At 43.5% G+C, this 21,043-nt stretch overlaps 1 protein-coding gene across 6 annotated transcripts; it reads left to right on the top strand.

The window, feature by feature from the left end:
• The first annotated feature begins 763 nt into the window (after positions 1-763).
• LOC125011726 (ceramide transfer protein-like) lies at positions 764-21,033 on the top strand. Of its 6 annotated transcripts, none has more exons than XM_047591000.1 (18): positions 764-1,403; positions 1,900-2,034; positions 4,348-4,464; positions 10,209-10,316; positions 10,509-10,647; positions 11,100-11,183; positions 11,317-11,474; positions 13,317-13,409; positions 13,563-13,649; positions 13,809-13,901; positions 14,255-14,332; positions 16,007-16,102; positions 16,361-16,493; positions 16,585-16,655; positions 16,768-16,896; positions 18,332-18,461; positions 19,173-19,310; positions 19,502-21,033. In XM_047591000.1, exons 1-17 carry the CDS (start codon positions 1,314-1,316, stop codon positions 19,298-19,300), a joined length of 1,869 nt encoding a protein of 622 aa, XP_047446956.1. In that variant the 5' UTR covers positions 764-1,313; the 3' UTR covers positions 19,301-19,310; positions 19,502-21,033. The 6 variants fall into 6 exon arrangements, with proteins under 6 accessions (XP_047446956.1, XP_047446955.1, XP_047446958.1 ...); XM_047590999.1 differs by having other exon boundaries at positions 11,097-11,183; XM_047591002.1 differs by lacking the exon at positions 14,255-14,332.
• The last annotated feature ends 10 nt before the right edge of the window (positions 21,034-21,043 follow it).

Genomic DNA, 21,043 nt, shown 5'->3' with positions numbered 1-21,043 from the left:
AAGAAACCTTCTCTAAACAGGAAAGGTGGACTGAGATTTAATCTGCTGTCAATTTACAGCCTTGACTTCTGTCCCCAAGTTTTAACACCATTCACAGCTTGAGACTGGAGTCTCTCAATGACTGTGTTAAAGCACCATTCATAGGGTAAATATCTTAGGCAAACAGACCCCCTCCTTAATGACAGCTAGGCACCCAGCCATTAACGAAAATTAGTGGCACCAATTTCTGGCTATTACAGAAACAAGTCAAGCAAGTTTCTGATGGGTTTTACTCACAGAGTTTTCCTATTTAAACCTCAACTTCCCACCAGTCTATGAGAACTGAAGGAGCCACTCGGATGGGTGACGTCTTCAAGAAGTCCAGTTGCCTTTCTTCAAATGCCTTTTGGATTACCATGACCTGGATGACTGAGATCCTTCACAGACAGAACGTGTCCTCTGTTTGGTTTTTCTGTTGTTGTATTAACTCGGCTACAAGAGGTCGCTACCTAAATATACTTCCATGTTTAAAATACATAAATAAATTACTCTGATGTCTTGTATTCTTTATGAAGCTGTGATTTGAAATACACCACCCTTAATTTATTTATTTATTTAGATTTACCAGACACATAAAGGTGCAGTTGCCATTTGCACAAAGTATCGGTATCGGATCGACATCACCGAAATCAGCCTGGATTTTCGGTGGTATCGAACATCACTACAGTAAAGCGTGTCGGTCCGCGGCTCCTCCTCCTTCTCCTCCTCCTCCTCCTCCCCCTCCTCCTTCAGCCGAGTCAAGGCAAGCTAGTGTCACACATATATTACCAGCTATCGCTAACTGAGCTGCGGAACCTCAGTGGAGACGCAGTCCGTCTGTAGACTGGTGTTGAGGGCAGAAGGCCTCCGGTATCGATTACTCTTTCGGGCAGGTTATCGTCTGCAGCGGAGAATCTCCAACGGGAACTGACTCAAGTTGCTAGTTAAGTTGATGCTAGCTAGTTGCGCAGATTGACAGCTAACGCTAACTAAGTTAGCTCCTCTCATTTGTATTCGGCGTCAGTTTCAAAACAAAGCACCGCAGACCCGAGAAATTGTTGCCCAGCTGTCATCTCCAGACAAGCTAGCATGGTCGAAGTCTGTCAAACCACCTGAGCCATCCGGATGATCTTTTGTACTTTCGGTTAATGCCCAATCAACATTGACTCACCGACGTTTCGGATAAATTTGGGGAAACTGTCTGCAGGTTTGAACTCCGGCAGCTCTCCGTAAGCTACGCGGTCGTGTCGCCGTTTAAACCAGTTTTTTAAGTTTTATTTCAAACTTGGAGTTAAATGTCCGAAAAGAGTTCGTCGTCCGGGTCGGACGAGGATGTGGACCCTGAATCCGGACAGCCCGAGGAGCTCGGAGGCGTTTTGAGCAAGGTAACTTTGGTTTGAGTGTTAACAGTGTTTTTATTCTGCAGAAAATGCACCGACTGACCTACAGTAACCTCCGCCTCACAATGAGGTAGTGAAAACGAACAGATAAAATCTTGGCTTTTATGATTGTTGTAATGTTGAAACAGCGTCTAAAGGTGGTGATTCAGCTGGATGATCTCTCTGGAGGATGTAGATTGAGGTGCTGGACTGAGTCATGTATTTACAACTACAATGTTAAAGCACAGTTCAGTTGTCTAAATATAAGATTTAGTGAAACACTACTGTGTATTAGAATCAGTTTGTTTTTCACTAGTGTTTCTAATGAATTGTTGAGTTAGTGTATCCTTTTTTCTAACTCACAGCTGTTGTAAAAGTCAATGAAATCCCCATAATGAGCTGCATCCCTGAATTAACTCATAACTAAGACACCATTTAGGCAGACTGTCTGGTAATTGCGTTGCGCTGCTGACCCTACAATGCACCTCTCCTGTGTTTACAGTGGACGAATTACATACACGGGTGGCAGGACCGATGGGTCGTGCTGAAGAACAACACTTTGAGCTACTACAAGTCGGTGGATGAGCGGGAGTACGGCTGCCGGGGCTCCTTGTGCCTCAGCAAGGCTGTCATCACGGTAAGCGTTTAGCCTGACGCGGAGCACGATGTTGTGTCGCACGAATGCACGCGCAGAAAGCAGAGTGAGATCAGCACCTGTTCCAGAAACATTTCGGAGAGTAAGGGCGCACCAGAGGAACGTGATGGGCCTGATTCCTCCGCGGAGGAGGAGCGCTGCTTCTCTAGCCGCTCTCGATGTTTGGATCCCGTCTTTACGGTCCTCGCCTTTAGCACAACATCTACGATGTTCCTTTTGGGTAGAAAGGTAAACATTAACTCGTAATGAGGCCATTATTATGATCACAGAAAGGTTGGGGATCTGCGTAGTAGCACATAGACGCGACCTTAGCTTAACTACGAACACGCACTCGCGCCTCTTCCTCCATGAAATGAATTGTCTTCTTGAAAATGGTGTTTCGAACGCAAGCCTTGACCCGTACTCTAGAGACTGGACCTGCATTCTTCCTGCGCTGTCCTCGTGTTGGTCAGATAAGAAGAAATCTTACACCCTGGTTAAACATTCACTGCTCTCTCTGTCACCAAATGCCGAAACAAATCGTTTACTTTGATTTGTGCCACAGGATTAGACGATTCGAAACTGGATTAAAAACCTCAACATGAAAGGTCACAGTGAGTTTTCTTCTTGTGCTCATTCCAATTCCCCGTGTTTGTGCAGGCCCTGAATGGAGCTCCTCACCACGTTCGGTGTCCTCCGGTAACTGCATTACGGTATCTTAACTAAAAGTGTACACAGTTTTATTGCACATGCTCTCTAATAATTAGAGCAGTGTGACCCACACAGCCCCTTCTTCATGCCTCTCTTTCCCTAAACATCTAAAAACCCGTTTAGTCTGAGCAGACCGTGGAATTTTTTACTCAGGAATGCAGACATAAAACTCCTGCCTCTTTTCTTGCCTAACATCAGACTGTTACACACTGCGTAGCTGCAGTCATGCACCAGGCCGCCCGCTCGCAACGTGCAGGAAATGTAACTTTGAGAATTCCTATTGCAGGGAAAGGTCCGTTATCACGGGTTCACATCAGTTCAAGCTCTCGTCGACGTGTTGCCGTTTTCTCGTTCTCATATAAGTTAATATTTATAGTGTAACATATATTCTCATCACTAGCGTGTGTGCACACACACGCTATTTTAAAGCAGACAAAACACTCCAGTCGTAGATCTGGACTGTCGGTGTTCAATTTACACGCTCCTCCTTCCAAACAATGAAGATTCAGGAGGAAAAAAAAGGCAGATGCAGCGCGAATATACGGCAGTGCTTACGCAAGGAGAAAAAGAGCGTTCCGGTTGGAATGAAAACATTATCAACTCGGCTGTAAAGCTGAGGTTTTATGGCCCGAAACCTGATACAGCACAGTGAGATAGACTGGATTTCTCTAACCAGTAACCACCGCGGCTGGATGCGCTTGAGTTGCACGCCCCGCTTCACGGTGTCATTTCAAAACCGGAGGACATTCCTTTATCTTACACCTGACACTAATCACCGGAGGAGCCGCAGACGAAGCTCTCACCACGTCGCCGCTCTCGGTGTGCGGACTTGCGAAATCCAAGTTGCGCGCTCAGTTGCATGAAGTTATGCAGGCTGCCACTTAAGAGCGCAGAGTTGTGAGTGTATGTTGCCGTTGTCGGTGGCAGCAAATTAGCCAGCACATGAGCGCCATTCAGCAAATCTAATTAGACCCGGGCAACATACGATTATGTCAGCTGACGGAGCGGTATGCTTAATGCTGCTGACGAGACAAACGGAGGCGGAGGGGGGATCCAAGTCTCTTATTTCTTATCGTGAACCTTTCGCAGAGTGGATCTCTTCCCAGCTGAGCGCAGTGGTCAAATTCCAATCTCGGAGGAAACGAGGGAATTCTTTGTTTCGCACGTGTTCGGGTGCCTAAGGCGGTCAGTGGTTGGTAACGCGCGGGGTGTCTGTTTGATCAGGGGAGGGCAATAGTTGAAAGATTTGAAAAAGACAAAAGACGAAGGAAAGGGTACGATTACCCAGGTTTCCCGGTTCATGTGACATAAGACATCCGTTTCCAATTAAATTCATGTTTATTGTGTAGCTTCTTATGTGACTGATTGAGTCCATGTGTGTCAAGAATGTGTCACTGCTAGTCAGCCAGTAGACAGACAGGCAGGATTGTTTTTTAGTTTAGTTTTTTTTTTTTTTTCGTTTCCCGTTCTTTCGTACTTTCTCTGAACTAAGATAAAATATCACATCGAGCTGTGTACTTTGATATTCAAATAAAGGTATTTGGTTTTGGTGGTTGTATTTCCTGACGTGACTCATGCCTTAAATATTCCCTTCTCTCTGTGCAGCCTCATGAGTTTGACGAGTGTCGTTTTGACATCAGCGTGAATGACAGTGTCTGGTACCTCCGAGCCGAGGATCCTGAGCACAGACACCAGTGGATTGACTCTATTGAACTGCACAAGGTGAGTGGTTTTGTGTTTTTCTTAAGCAGAGATTTCTCAGTCTTAATTTCCTTCGTTTGCAAACTTTATTGGGATTAAGTTATTAGGCCCATCAGGTAGCTGCTTTACTCATTAATACTCTCCGTGTGCCTGAACTCAGCCCCTGTAGTGTTCGGAGATTTGACTTTTTGCCAGGCGTGTGTCAAGAATCTGAAACATTCAGCTTTCTTGTCCCGAATAAAATATCAAATATTTTCTCTTTTTTTTTTTGCGTAACAACTAAAAACAGAGTTTTATTCACAGTTTCCCTAGTTGAGGATGATTTTTTCCCCCCACAGCAGACAGGGAGTTATCTGTTTTGTTCAGTGAGCTGGGTGTGGCAGGACAAGGATTTGGTCACACAAACACACAGAGAGATCCCTTCTCCCAGGGAATGTGAGGAATCTGAGGAGTGAGGTGTTGAGGTGGGGGTATCCCCTGTTATCAGATAGCACGCAGCTGCTCTCCCTGCAAGTTAGTTTATCCACATGAAGTGTGTAAAGCAGACTGGATACAATCCAGATAGTCAAAGGTTCTGTGAGGGTTTATGTGGGCACTGTGTGGGTCTTTGTCTTTGGCAAGTCCCTCATTCAAGAATTTGCTCGGGTCACGCTTAATCTTCAATGATTTGTCGCAAACAGCATTACAAAAATCCCATACCTTAAATGGTCTGACTTATTAAAAAAAAAAATGTTTACAAACGTTAAAACTTGGTGTTTGAAAGACTGACACTATCCTAAGACTGAAGGACAGTTTATACGCTTAAAGTCACGTGAAAAAAACAAATAATTGCCTTAATCCAACTCTAACTGGACAACTTAAGAGCATGTAAACATGTTACGCCGACTAAAATCGGAGTTCTCCTTATCCGATTAAGACACCCAGATAATGCGATTGTGAAAACAATTTTCCCCGGCATGTATACACCTTAATTGGAGTTAAACTAGATAACGTGTGCGCGCATGCTCCACTGCGGCTGCGCTTGCGTATGACTCCAGAACGAAAACATACATGAAAGCCGGTCGCAGACGAAGAAGGTTAAATGAGCTGGTAGAAGAACCACCTGAGGAATAGCGCCATCTTATCTGCAACATAAGTAGCGCGCACATTATGTATAAAATTAAAAAAGCTGTTCTATTATTCATCTACTTTGAAATGCTGGTCTGTCACATGAACAACTATTATATGACATAATAGGTCAACTGGAAAGGGGGGTGTGTTAACCCCCTGAAATAACACATATCGCCACCTAGTGTGGAGGAGGAGAACATATTCCCGTCAGTTATTCTGTTTTCTCCGTTGAACGTAAACTGGGACACAGACTGCATTCAGAAAGTCAAATTTTGAGCTTAACTCGATTAAGCTGTGCACATAAACGCAGTGAGTGCTGTGAAAGGCTGAAAATATTTAAATATAAAATACTTGCAGCAGTTACTTGCAGGTAACTTCATGTCAAACGTACTCAGCTAATTGTTTTTCCAGGATGCTCTTAAACCTTTTCATGGGGAAATCACAGGGTATATTACAGTATATGCAAACATGGCTCATACAGCTCACTGTACTTCACTTAATTTGACATTTACATATTAAACAATTAAATCCTCAACATTCTGTACTATTATCATGATACGTTTCAGTTTAAAACTATAATTGAGGAGAAATGGGCCACTGCTGAAAAAATAATCACTTGCCTGTGAATACTCATTAGCTGTGCTTCTCCACTGAAAAGCTGCGGATGGTTATGTTAGAGCTGGTGGGTGTTTTCAGTGTGAGTGCGAGTGACCACAGGTCTCTACGTCCATTAACGATACTGTGAAAGTATTTTAGGGTTTATGTCTGGGCCGTGACCTACAGTAACCTCAGAAAGGTTGGTGCATCTTCACTCCAGCTACTGATGTGTGTCTGTGCTGATCCCAAATTGACAAATACTTACATCTTACAATATTTGTGTCTGAATCAGAGACGGCAAAGACTTTTCTGCCACCTAATCACGCTCTCTTCTAATTCTGCACATAAGAGCATCTGTTTTTTTGTTTTTTTGTTTTTTCTCTCTAATCTCGTCACGGAAGCTGGTGGCAATAGAACAAAAACACACTTTCATGTCTCGCTAACAACAAGTTTTATATGCTCAGGCTGGGTTTGTTCTTTGATTTAGTTTCAACATGTCAAAGTTGCAACTTTTAAATGGCTCTCACTGGCCACTTAGCGAATGCATCATTTCATATTGATATTAACAAGTTTCGTTTAACGTTCGTTGTGCAAGTCCGTTTTGTGTTTGTGTGTGTGGGTGTGCTGCTGGTGGGAAAAGTCGTGCTGGAGCTAGGGGGCGGTGAGTGCTGCTCTTGATGAATAATATATTTTTTAATGGTCCATTCTCGCAGCTACAAAAAATCAATAGAGACAAAAGAGACTGATCCATTCATGCGGATCCAGAGGGGTGGTATGGGAGGGAAAGGGGAAACACCCCCGTGGTTATCTGTGGATTTTTCCACCACATCACGCGCAGGCTGGTTGTAAGCCCAACCTGAACACTACTGACCCAGATGAGGGTGATATCAGGATAAGACGAGGTAAAATGGGAGCAGGGAGAATAAGAAGTGAAACAGAACATCCAGACGAATGTTGTTCCGTGCCTCCCACTCTCAGCCTCCACGTCTCTCTCCTTCCCTCTGCCGTAACACACAGCAGGCTGCTTCACTCGCCCACCCACTCCGCACTTTATCGCACAAACAATCCGAGACGGCTCCCGTCTCTCTCTGATGCATATGTCCGCGGACCCTTCGTTTTCATCCCGCTCTAACTCGTCCATGCAAACACACGCGGCCCCGGTGGCTTCCTCCGCTGGGGATGCGGAGCGAAAAGACGGACGAGATGAGAAGGTTTCGCACATCAGGGTGTGTGGTCTGTTAATGCGTGAACGCAGCCAGAGTGCATGTACGTGTGTGTGTGTGTGTGTCTCTTCGAGCACATGTGTGTGTGTGTCTGCAGAGGGAGGACCTGCTTCAGAAACGCGGCGCTTCGCCCTGCTGAGGGATTGCAGGGCTCTCTCCCTTTCGACTCGCTCAGCCTCTCCTGCTTTGAGGAGCAGCCGGTGTCTGCATCTGATTTCCGTGGAGAAAAATGACGACTTTATAACCGTCTTTCTTGCTTTTCTCACTGCTCTTTTGCTTGATGAGCTGAGCTGAGCCTGTGTGGCATCTCTCTTCCGCCCTCCTCCACCTTTTTGCTCCATAGCGAGGCGTGTCCAGGGAAGCAGGAATACCAGATTGAAGCTTCTGTGTTGTTAGAGCGTTGGGAGCGTTGGGAACGAGCCGGGCCATGTTGGGGCCAGCAGACCGCCAGGACTGCAGCAGTGCCCTGCTCTGCTTTGGCTGCTGGAATGGCCGAATGGTGGGCTTATAGCATGCTGGCATGCTGCTTGCTTTCTGTCACGCGTCACTGAAGTCTTCAATTAGCACAGCAGTGTTGTGTTTAGCCCTTTGTGCTCAAACGAGATATTTTATTTGCATGCAGTTTCCATGCAAAAAATCTGTCCGGCGAGTGCATGTTAGTGGTAAGACTAAACTAATACCGCTTGGCTATGTGTCGTATAGAGGTAACTTCCCATCAGACTCTTGTGCTCGAGGTGCTATTTTCACATGGTGTGAATGAGTAGGTGTTGTTTTTGCATGATTGTCACGCGGCCGACCACGTTCATGAAGGTGTTATTCTGTGGTGTGGTCACACGTCGGTGTTCATTTCTTCTTGGCGGTGCACTGCTTCGCCTCTTGGTCGCAAATTAGCAATACGCCAACAGTGGTTTGCAGCGCGAGACGCTGTGCAGTTGCTGCGGCTCGCGCTAGAAGATGTAGGATTTCACTCACTGCTCAGAACTTGGTTTTAAGTTGCATTTTGCATCCGCGGTTGAAATGCAGGTATTGGAGCAAAAACTATCACGAACATTTCCTGCTTGTCGATAGTCTCCCCTACTCTCTTACACACTCAGTGCTAGGTGACGCTAAATCTTACAAACTGCTATTTGAGCTCATAGTGTTTTAAGAAGTTGAATGTCAACAGGTTGAAAACAATAGTACACATTGTGTTTTTATTTAAGAACTTGACACCTTAGAAGCCAGTTTATTAGGTACACTAATACCAATGAAAACCAATGCACTTGAACAATTTACGCTGATCTATTGAAATATATTGCAACACATGTTCCTATTATTTTGACAGCCCCATTTTAGGGTTAAATAGCAGAAACACATTTGTGTTTAATCCAGCCCCACAAATTGTATCCTCCAAACTGATCATACAGTTGTATTACCTTCATTCTTAGGATTTTTTGTCATTTTAAAATGAGCCGAACATTATAACAGTGTATTAGAAGGCATTCGTTTTCTCTTGTGTACTCTTGTGAACTGGCGGCTAAGTGTGTTTTCCAGTGTAACAAGTGTGTTAAGAAAGCAGTCGAGAAACGCGGCCTGTGTGGTTTTGTATTTGTCGAGCCTGAAGAACTGCAGACCTGTGTCGGCCGTCGCTGACTTACATTTGAAATTCAAAACAGTCCTGGAACTCGGCTCCGATCCTCACTTCTCAGAATTGTGTGAGGAAATGTTTTATATATATATATATATTTTTTTTTTTATATATTATTTATTTTAAGGCTGTAGTTGTTAAGGCTGTTATGTAAGTGAGTTTACGGTGATCTTCATGTTCTTTAATCCACTCGTGTGAATAGACCAGTCATTGTTTGTAGCTAAACTTACTGGTTGTAAAACCTGCAGAACTTAATATCACGGCAATCTCATTTTAAAACTCAGCCCTTGTTTTATTTCCGCACGCAGCTCACTGCCTGTCCACCAGCATTTAGTATTTTATTTAGCGTCTTGTCACCGTGCTGTAAATTGTGTACGGTCCTGTAGCAGAGGAATGTCTGAGTTCTCGCTCTCACTCACCGGAGGTCGTCACATGACTCCCTCTTCAATTTGGTCACTGTTCTTAAGAAATTCTTCTGCGTGACCACTGGCCCCAGCAGAAATAGCTTACAGTCTCTTGTAAATTTTCTAATCAGGAGGAAAGTTAGAGGCTGAACCTGAGAAAATAACTCCGGAGATAAAATGCAGCACCAGGCCGTTAAAGTTCTGATTCATATGTAAAACTATTTCAAACGCTTGCGCCCTATCAGGCCCTGTTACTGGAGCATGACTTCGCTCTGATTGATGGCAGTGACCGAACAGAGACAATCGACAGTATTAACTTTGGTGTGGCCGGGCCGGGTTTGCGTACATATACAATATATACAATACAACAACTCTGCCTCTTTGTGCTGAGTTGGAAGTGCCAGACATTGACCGATCATAGGTTGTGTATTTATTGGAACAATCGTCACTACTGCCACTCCCTACTGCGCAGCCTAAGATGTCATGTATACAGTATTTTCTAACTGGTGTATACGCTTACAGAAGTTGCAACAAAAGCTAACTCTGTTAGCTCTCCGTTGTTGGTGCGTGATGCATTTCTTCCGTGTAGGTGTAGGTCCTTCTGGGTCCCAGCTTAGCGTTACTCAGCGCTGCCGACCGTCTGAATCGATCACACTCTGTCTAGATTTGATGAGCCTCTGACTTTCTCATCATATTGCAGATTTGTCCGTGTTGAGTGCACTTACTGATCTTCTCTCCCCCTCCTCTTTGCCTCTCGTCTCCCTCGTCGCTCTCTCTTCCCACGTCCCCCCACCTGGATTGCAGGCCGAGTCTGGTTATGGTTCAGAAACGAGTCTGAGGCGTCATGGTTCCATGTTGTCCCTCACCTCAGCAGCCAGCGCCCTGTCTTCCACATCCACCTCTTCCTTCAAGGTAAAGCGCGATCCCATGGGTTCAGCGTGCTGCTAACATTTACCTCCGTTACCGTCTTCTTTCGTCTTTCTTCCTCACGACGGTCATCGTCATCCTCGTAGACTAGAACTTCAAATCTTTCCTCTAACTGTGCGTGGTTTAGTTTAGCTCGTGTTGTCTGCACGTCTCTTACCGGTGCTTCTCGATGCACAGAAGGGGCACAGGTTGCGCGAGAAGCTGGCAGAGATGGAGACGTTTCGGGACATTCTGTGCAGACAGGTGGACACCCTGCAGAAGTACTTTGACTCCTGCGCCGATGCTGTTTCCAAAGATGAATTTCAAAGAGACAAAGGTAATTTTATGGAGCTCGAATAGTTTAAATGGGTTTGAATTATTTGTTTTGTCTCCATTAAATATATTTGCCTTTAAATTAGTTCTGTTTGGGAGGAAAGAACGATACTTAGAGTCTGTGTTGGGACGTTAACTGGAAAAGGGAAGTAATTATAACACGTGCGAGCTTCTTATTTTTGCTTTGTGCAGCATTAAAGTTGGAGACGAGTGGTTGAGAAGGGAAATTGAATATCTGCTTACAAGACATTTTTGTGGTTTCTCGATCTCCGGTTGAATCTTTGAATCTTTGAATCCTCTTGTTGGTTAAAATAAAATAAATAATTTAACTTAATTCAAAAAATGAACCAAACTTAACCAGCTCCCGTAACTCTCCTGTATCTTATTTGTTTTATGTGTCCGTGTGTAAAGGGCAGAGAGATAAAGTTAAGCTTGCCGTTGTTTTCTCACCAGTAGTAGAGGAGGACGAAGACGACTTCCCTCCCGGCACCAGAACCGAAGGCGAATGCAATCACAACAACAATGGCAGCAAAGAGAAATGTGAGTCTCCCTCAAGATATTATCATCCCCCGGTCTTTGTTACATTTGAGGCATTTGGTAAAAAAAAAAAAAAAGACCCACTTTAAAACCGTGAATGTTTATTTGCACTCTGTTGTGTTCTTGTTCCTGCCAGTGTTTGCCCCCGCCAGTCCCAAAGGTATGAATGGGATCGACTTTAAGGGCGAAGCCATCACCTTCAAGGCCACCACGGCAGGAATCCTGTCCACCTTGTCCCACTGCATCGAACTGATGATGAAACGAGAGGACAGCTGGCAGAAGAGGCTGGACAAGGTAGAGAGCACTGAATTACACTGGACGTCACTCGCAGTGTGTTAAGCGTCGTCTGAGTAATGGCCGGTTTCCAGAGTGGGCGTGTTCAGCGGCCGCTGCTGTGTGGAAGTGTCGTAAACCCGGGTGCTAATCACTGCTTTCAGTTTTGTATGAGGAATTGATTATTGTGACCAAAGAAGGATGTTTTTTGACCTTCTGGCCATGTGGTGCAATATTGTGATGCAGGCTCGGTGGCGATTGCTGTGTGTAGAAACAGCCAGATATTCGTGTTGATAGTTGAGGTGTCGCAACATTTACTGGTAAATAGGCGCAGTGGTTGTTTTGGAAAGGCTACAAGTGATTTCATTGAGACTGATTACATTTAAAGTACACCAGCTGTTCATAAAAAAATGTTTTATGAATTAACCAATGAGGCGGGTGTAGTTTTGTATTGTCCTAATTCTCCCTTGGTTGTTCGAATTTTTATGTGGGTTGTGTCTTTTATTACTTCCTAATTTCCCTGCGTTCATATTAGTATCTGGTGAAGTGGTTTATTGTTGTCGTTTTTATTCACCAAAATTGTCCAATTTGTTCACCTAATGTATCTGATCCAGTCCCAAAAGAGACTGTGTGCACTGATAAAGCACTAATAAACATCTGGCCTTTAAGTTCTTGAATGTAACTGTCCAGATAGAAGAGAAATAATAATACCAGCGCTTGGAATTTTAACCCTGACGCTCAGTGCAATCGCTGATATCGAGAGTGTGCTCTGTGCCTCTAAAGGTGTGGTCTTCGGAGGTCAGCTGATATTGTCAAACCAGTTTTCCTCTGTTTGCCCAACCCTAGAGCCTGGAAGTGTTTTCAGTCAGGCAGACTCAGTTTTCAGTTGGACTGAAGTGAAACCGCCTCAGACTTGTCTGTGTTTGTAGTTCGGCTGTCGATGTGGACTAAGGAAATTGGAAATAGTTACAGAAAAAAAAAAACAAACGCACTCGAGATAAAACATCTCACCTGCTCGGACTTGTACAGCCGGTGGAGTAGATAATGACCTCTCGGGCCGCGTGGTGCAGTTTGTGGAAGCCTTCATTACAAAGGAAGACTGAGCTGCTCAAATACCCAACACAAAGATGGATACCTCTACGGACCGGCAACCCCCTCTTTGTAGTAGGTCTCAGTTTCTCTCTCTCTCTCTCTCTCTGTGTGTAGTAGGTATGCACAGCTGACAGCAGGATCGGCTCCAGTTTATTTTGTGGCAAGTGTCTACACCTTCCTCCGGTTTCAGTGTCTCTTTGTCTGGTGGTTTTCCCTCCGTTTAATTGTTTTTACTGGAGAGCCGTGGTGTTGTGTGTTAGAGAATACATTTATTACTTCACACTTCTTATTTCATTGTGACTCAGTTATACACAGTTTTTTTTTGTGCAGAGATTCTTCGCTTGGTTTTTGTTATTTTTTAAGTAGCTGATTGTGAAAAGAGCAGCTCTGTCACTCGACGCGTTGGTTCTCATTGTAAAGAAGCAGCAGTTTATCGTTTCTATTTCATTTGAGTGGATTGTGTGTATTTGCCTCTGGCAAGACATGTAAAACCTGTAGTGTGCGCGCAGCGGTGTCGGTCTTTATGTTTAAGCCTCGCTGAACATTATTCTTAGTCACCTTTTCGTTTCCTCTTTATCACTCTCTCTTTATTTTATGATGAACTGAAGCATCATCGGTGGGGAGTTGGTTTCTGGCTCCAGGATTAACAAGAGAGACGTCTCAAGAGACTTCACGTGTTTCCGTTTATATACCACTAATTTTGTTCAAACACAGTTGCACTGAACGTACTGCACTTTTTCCCGTTTTGTGCCTTTTTGCGTGTTTGTGTAGGAGCTGGAGAAGAGGAGGAAGCTGGAAGATGCCTACAAGTCTTCTATGAATGAACTGAAGAAAAAGTCCCACTATGGAGGCCCAGACTATGAGGCACGGTGAAATTAGATAAGCTGAATAGATAAGAAACGGTTAAATAAAGAGCTGCGGAGATTTCTTTTTTAATCTTTCTGCACTTTGGTCTGGGTGGTTCTCATAAGTCCCATATAAGTATTATAACTTTTGCTTGTTGTTGCCTCTCAACAGGAGGGTCCCAATAGTCTGATCAATGAAGAGGAATTCTTTGATGCAGTGGACGCCGCACTGGACAGACAAGACAAGATAGAGGAGCAGGTGTGATAGAGATACACGTTGGCTGTAGTTTGCACCAAAAATATGTTTCTTTTCTTATGTGTTTTTCTGCCTCTTTTAATGTTGCTTGAGCAGAATTACATATAGAGACGTAGCCCCATGTGTATCCACAACCACCTCTCCCTCCATTGTGTCCCTCAGTGCCAGTCAGAGAAGGTCAGGACAAATCGACTGACTCCAGCTCCTTCTGTCGACGGCTACTCCACCATTGGTACACACCGGTTTTCCACCAAGGTACACAGCAGCCGGCTCATGTTCTCTTTACTGCTCACGTTGCTTTCATCGCACTCTGTAGTAATTTAAGGCCTCGTCTTGCTGCTCTTTTCTTTTCTTCAAAATTCCTGTCTGAAGCCTCGTTGGCTTACAACCAGTACGACCTGTCTATAAAAACCAGCAGTCTCTACCTGATGCCTCAGTGTCTCGCTGTCAGCGAATCAGCCTGTGCTTACTGCAGTAGTTTTTAAAAGCTTATGTAACGACCTCGTGAAACTCCAGTGAGTTGTTTATTTTCCCTGATAAGCTGCGTGGCTCCCTGCCTTTTTCTTTTTGCTTTTATTGCCTTCTCATTCAACCTTCTTTCTTCACAGCCTCATAGTCATTCCTCTTCCTTGTGCTCTGTTGAGCTTGTCAGCGCTTCAGATGACATTCACAGATTCAGCCCTCAGGTATTGTACTTGGCCAACTGAGAGAGCATGAGAGTGTCCACTAACCTCCACTAACCTCCCACTCACAAACATCACATTTCCTGTGATTGGAGAAGTGAAGTACGTTAGAATACCCCGACTGGACTAGGGGTTGCATGACATCGGACTTTGTTTAAAGTCCACTATAATGTGATGAAAGTCAAGTCGACACAGACTAGTGTCTGATGATGTCACTAACCGAAACCTGGTAGAAAGGAAACACTTTACGAAAAATGAAACCTAGATTTTTGATATGCTGAGAATAGGATGTTCGTTTGCTACATACCGTGTGCTTCAGATATGTACAGCCTGCATAAAAACAGGCTGCAACTCAATAGCATTTAAAGCCCTATTCACACAGGAATAGTTTTACCTGGCGACTTCTGATAACTTGTAATAATCACAGAGGACGTCTGTGATCTTAACCCTGTGCGAATTGGCCATTTCCGTGATTTAAAGTAAAAATTACACTGCAAATTGCCTACCTTGTAACACAGAGGTCTTCTAATAATAATCCAGTGGGAATCGACATCTTTTTGAGTCTTTTCTTTTTCGAGACTTGTTTGATTTGTGGCTTTTTTCTGCCTTTTTGGATAGTTTGGATAGATGTTGGAGCGCAAAGTTGAGATGTCGCTGAACTATTCACCTGTTTAGACGGATAAAATCATTAAATCTGTGTGTTTATTTAATTTGTAAATGTGTGTCTGATTTAAATACCGCCAGGTCGTTGGTAATTTTTTCGGGATAAGTAGTACCAAAAATATATTTTTATCATCCATTATAATTTGCAAAGACACGCAATAGAGTGAGGCGGAAAGTAGCAGAGCCATAACAACGGATGTTAAATTTGATTGAAACACAGAGTTTGTTTCTCCCGTGCGAATGCGCCACATGAAACTCAGACGTAGGGGGTAATATCTGAATCTCAGGACGCCCCAGGTAAAAGTAATCCTGTGCGAATAGGGCTTAATAGTACTTCACAGTGTTCTGTTAAATGTGATAGTGTAGTCTATTGCCATTATCGTCACCCGTGTTGTTGTTGTCATTTCATCAGTGACTTATCGACATGAGGCTTAAAGCGGCACGTCATAGCAGTGAACCGACTAGTCAACTTAGTCCGTTTAACCCCTACACTGGACAGATTAGAAATTCCTGGAGTGCACACGTTGTCTCGCACACAATGGTTTGTCATCATACCAGAAAGTCCTTCCAGTGTTGCATGACTGCAACAATCTAGTGAAACATCTTTATTCCTACCACCTCCTTTTCTCACATCACTCATCAACTTCCACATCAGGCATGACTCCAGACTACAGCTGTTTTCCTTATTGCATTGTTTGAATGTTGAATAAAACATCAAGCGAGATCGAATCCCAAATATTTGCTGAGCTACTGCTGAGTGACTAATGATCGGTACTCGCCTTAAGAATTCCTAAGAATCTAAGAGAGAAATTGTTCGGCTTTCGTCCTCCGAATTTTATCAAACTTTTTCAAACAAAACACCGGCACAGACTATTAATCATTAATCTTGAGCATGGCATGCCTGCATACTGTGGACTGCATGTCCCCCTGTGAGCTGTTCTCCTTTGCAAAGAATGTTTTTAAATAGACTGGTGTCTAACAAGTGAATTGAATCGATATGTGTCCGTCTCTCAGGTGGAGGAGATGGTGAAGAATCACATGACTTACTCTCTTCAGGATGTGGGTGGAGATGCAAACTGGCAGCTGGTAATAGAAGAGGGAGAAATGAAGGTGAGTGCTGAGGAGAGAAGGTGTTCATGAATTTCCCTTGGTTGCGAGCTGTGAATTTTTTAACGTCTTTAACCACAGAGGTGCTATAGAAACTCTGGTCGACCACATGTGTGGAAAATAAATAAGCTAGAAGTAAAAATATTCATGCAGGGATGGAAAGAAAATAATTTTCATAAATGACGTGTATAAAAATTGCCCACTGGGTGCTTTGAATAAGTTTTTGTTTTTCATGTCTTCTTGTTACGCTTGCTGTAACAGGTGTACAGGAGAGAGGTGGAGGAGAACGGTATTGTCCTGGATCCTCTCAAAGCTACACATGCTGTGAAGGGGGTAACTGGACACGAGGTCTGCCAGTACTTCTGGGACACAGCTGTCCGAATGGACTGGGAGAGTAGGTTCACTGTTTCGCTAAGCCGCCATCTTGTGAGCACTGACTCTCTTTGTTTTAATGTCTTGACCTGACTGAGCTCTTCCTCCCTCAGCCACCATCGAAAATTTCAACGTTGTGGAAACGCTCTCCGATAATGCCGTCATTGTTTACCAGACGCACAAGGTAAAGTAAGACAATGACGCTTTTAAACTTTGATGAAACATGTCAAGAATTTTATCAACAATATTCTGCCTGTGATTACCAGCTGAATGTGTCTTCTGGTTGTTTTTTTCAGAGGGTGTGGCCCGCTTCTCAGAGGGATGTATTATATCTGTCCGCCATCAGGAAGATTGTGGCAACAAATGAAAACGATCCTGACACGTGGCTGGTGTGCAACTTCTCTGTGGACCATGACAATGCTCCTGTAAGATTAACCCTCAGATACATTCTGTACCTTTAGAGTTCCCTCATGTTTTTTCAGATAAGCAATCAATGTTCTGGTGTCAAATAACGGTTAGTAGCATTGTCTCTAGCAATGGCAGGTATATAAAATATGTTGTTTAAAAAGTATGCTGGGCGAAAACTGTACAGGGCAATGTTATAATTATACTATCAAGTTGGCGACTAAACCCAGCTACGGTAACACCGAGATGAAATAGAAAAAAAATAAAATAAAAAAGCTCTTTATTGTCAAAGTAAAACAGATTTCTACAAAGTAATGTCAGTCAATTAAAAATCCTTTTTATATTTTTGACTGACCTAATTCAGTGGATGTCGAACCAGTTGGTGCTAGTAGTCTCACAATTGGTGAAATAGAGACCACAAAGTATTTCAATTGTAGCATTAAGACACTTGTGTCTAGAAGGTCCTCGTACTTCAGTTACATCCATAATTAGGGACATGGCTGGTATAAATCTGCTTCACAAACAGTGATCGAGCAAGAAAGTTACTGGTAAGAGAAGCCGCCAGGACGCCTGTGACTGTTTAGAAGAAGTTAAAGAGCTTCAGTGGTTTAGATTGGAGAGACTCTGTATATATCTACTGTTTATTGCACAGGTTTTTCACCAGTCAAACTTTAAATCTGAACTGGAAACTAAAAGGTTAACTGGACAAAAGTTCTTCCGTCTGATGAAGCCAATATGCGACTGTTTTGTCATCAGACTTGAAGCCGTGCACTTCAGCACAAACAAAATGTGAAGCATGGTGGTGGCAGCATCACGCTGTAGGGACGCGGTTTGGCAGCAGGCCCTGCTATGGCTTGTACAGTTTAGGGGGAAAATAAATGACTCTGTAGACTGAGTCAGATGGTTAGTCAAGGTGAGAAATGTGAGAAAAAAATAATTTTCCAACAAGATCGAATCATACAGGGAAACCTACATACAGGAAATAAGGGACAAACACTTACTGAGCCCCTTATTTTATGTTATATATGTCAATTAATTGACATTACTTTGTAGAATTTTAAAGAGTTTTAGAGTTAATTTTGTCCAACAAAATCCAAGGGAAACATCCATGGGGGCGAATTCTCTTTTTTAGGTACTTTATTTACCTCTGCTGCATGGACCCTGCTATAAAACTATAAAACTATAGTTACAGTAAACTACAAATAGTTTTTCAAGCCGAATTTCCAACTGACAAAACAAGAACGTCTCACAACGTCTCACTTCTGTCATCTAGTCTTCTATCGCTATGGAGAGGACATGACTTGTGTGAATAAAAGTTACAGATGTCCTGAAAGATTTGTTCAGGCTCGATAGCAAGATTGATGACATCCACAGTTTGTCAAGCGTGTAGCCGCCGTCGGTGATTTGTTGCTCCTCCAGGATCATTTGCATTTACGGTTTTGTTTTTAATTGCAGCCCACCAACCGGTGTGTTCGTGCCAAAATCAATGTCGCCATGATCTGCCAGACGCTGGTCAGCCCACCAGAGGGTGATAAAGAGATAAGCAGAGACAACATCCTTTGTAAGATCACCTATGTTGCCAATGGTAAGAGCCTCTCCATCTGGTTTCATTCTTCAGAGTTATTTAACCAAGGCCAGCAGAACAAAGCAGAACTCCAAGGCCTCTGTGCGATCATGACCAAGCTTCCCATAACGTTAACCACAAGAACCTCAGCATTAACATCCAACCCACAGTAAACACTAGAAGTAACCTGAACCCTAAACTCTTATCTGTTGTTTCTAATGTAAAGACTGTCGATGCTATCTGCGCTGCAGAGGTGAAATTAATATGGGCAGAGCTTTCTGAGCCACCGCAGAGTTTCAGATAGAAAAAGATGATGATGTCTATAGGATTGTGAGTTGCACAGTTTATTTGGAGGTGTTTTGGAAATGTCCGTCCAGATTTGTGCAGCTTCTCCTCTTGAGATTTGAGTAGATGGCAACATGAAGTCACCCTGCACCAGGAATCTTTGTCCAGGTCATTGTCAGAGAAGGAGTTCATTTAGAAAAAACCTAGCCTCTCACTAGAGGGCGCCCCACTCCGTTAACTGCATGCTGAATCATTGTGTCTTCAAGTGGGGTTGTGTTTGCCCTGTTCACGAGAAAAGTCCATGGTCAATGACTAACAAGCGTTCTCTCTACCCAGCTTAAGGCTGCAACAACAAGTTCACCACTTAAATGCAGCATGTGATAAGATTTTTTTATCATACATGGACATGAACAGTTTCCTGATGGTCTTTCCTCTGTGTGTTTGCAGTAAATCCCGGTGGCTGGGCACCAGCTTCTGTCCTCAGAGCCGTGGCCAAGAGAGAGTATCCCAAGTTCCTGAAACGCTTCACTTCCTACGTGCAGGAGCAAACTGCCGGGAAGCCCATCCTCTTCTGAGCACTAAGAGGTACCAAGGAACTGAAGCACATACAGCTAGATGACTCATTCGGTTCACTCTTGGTATATGGGACATGTTATCCCGGCTGGAGCTTTATCTGTAGTTATGAATCAGCACACATTTTATTATTTTTATCATTATTTTTATCATTATTATTATTATCTCAAGTTATTCATCTCTTCTTAACCCTGTTGTTTCAGAGGGCCGTGGTTTTCCCTCTGGAGGTGACTCTTGATGACTACAGTTCCTGTTCGCCAGTCAGAACCTGCTTTCAGACTGCTACTTGCGGGGCAGCACTTCACCGGAAACCTGCGTGAAGACCGGACTGGTTTTACAGCTTTAATGCATCGGTAGATCTCATCCCAGCCGCGTTGTAATGGCTTAGCGCCATCTATTGGTCGTGCCGCTGTTTGTATGTAATTTCAAGAGTGGTTTTTGATTTATTATTTGCTCTCTTTTTTTTGTAAATTGTTTTGTACATTTCTTATGATTACAAACTATTTGGGGGTTTCTTTAATCACTAGTATTACAGCTACTTGTTTCGCTGCTGCTATAAAGTAACTACCGTAAGAGAGGAAAGTAACAAGCTAGAAACACGCAGGCGAGCTGTGGTACACTATCTCCTCTTTATTGCCTTCTCCTGTCCCTCTCGTGACAACTCTATTTTTTTTTTTATTTTTTTTTTAAATTTGGAGTTTGATGGGGGGTCAGAGCCTAAAGCTTTGATATCTTTATATTTCTAGATTGTTCTAAAGTTGTTTTCAGAGAGCACAGTGGACACAATGTATTGTACAGAGAAAACGGTAAGTTTTCAGTTGGTTTACCAATGTGAAAAATGTGAATTGACTGTTAAACGCTTGAATTTGATCACCCACGTGGGCCAAGGATACACACAGACATGAATAGCGTAATTAACTCATGTTTGGCAATATTTTTGACATGGCTGAACTGTGGTCTATAGATGCTACACTGCGGTCTATTGTCAGCACGTATCTGTCTCTAAACCGACGGATATTTTCTATAGGCGGGCAGTGGCGTCTGGTATGAAAATTTCTCTCTTTCATTGAGAGACGAGTGGAAACATTTTGTACACTGTTGGTTTTTTCTTCGTTATTTTCAGCCCCTGCTGGGGCAGGGAATAATCCGTCTGTCCCTTCACGAGGTTTTGTGAATCAGCCCTGCTGCTTTTGTGCAGGATGAGGTCTTCACCATTCAGTCTCCGTCATAATGCTAAGATTACATTTCACATCCCACACTACAGTGCAGAGGCCTCCTGCCCCCCCGCCCCCATGACTGATAAACTACCCCCAGAATGCCTTAGACGCCGGGATGGGCCCTAAACGTCCTGGCTCTCTCTACTGTACAGCCACCAGATGTGCATTTATCAACACTGAAATGAAGCTGGGGGAGCGGTCAGCATTTCACATCATCTTACCTCATTTAAATGTTCTGAAGACTGTGTTCGATGCCATCAAAAGTCAGTATAATCGCCAGCAGTCTGAGGGGCTCAGAGGTGAGGAAGGAGCTGGATTCGTTGTTTCGCTCAGAATTACGAGAGCTAGATCTACAAGCAATGTCAGCTGAAGAATGCATTTAGTGTTTTTAATTGTAATACTTTGTCAGTAATCTACACACACTTTGTATATTTCCAAGTTGTACATCAGAAGTGTTATTATTTGCACTAAATGTAAGGCAATTTGACAATGTTCTGTAAATTAAAATGATCACACGACAGAATCACA

The sequence above is a fragment of the Mugil cephalus genome, chromosome 8 (genome assembly GCF_022458985.1).
Source record: "Mugil cephalus isolate CIBA_MC_2020 chromosome 8, CIBA_Mcephalus_1.1, whole genome shotgun sequence".
In the NCBI taxonomy this organism is placed as follows: domain Eukaryota; kingdom Metazoa; phylum Chordata; class Actinopteri; order Mugiliformes; family Mugilidae; genus Mugil; species Mugil cephalus.
The sequence above is the reverse complement of the archived record's forward strand: the minus strand, read 5'-3'. Positions and strand labels throughout refer to the sequence as shown.

What these genes read in the sequence shown, in the direction of transcription:
- LOC125011726 (XM_047590999.1), top strand. Translation starts at nt 1,314, where the DNA reads ATGTCCGAAAAGAGTTCGTCGTCCGGGTCGGACGAGGATGTGGACCCT. An exon ending in ATGGAGGCCCAGACTATGAG is followed by an intron (nt 13,410 to 13,562) that starts GCACGGTGAAAT and finishes GCCTCTCAACAG; the next exon opens with GAGGGTCCCAATAGTCTGAT. An exon ending in GATCACCTATGTTGCCAATG is followed by an intron (nt 18,462 to 19,172) that starts GTAAGAGCCTCT and finishes GTGTGTTTGCAG; the next exon opens with TAAATCCCGGTGGCTGGGCA.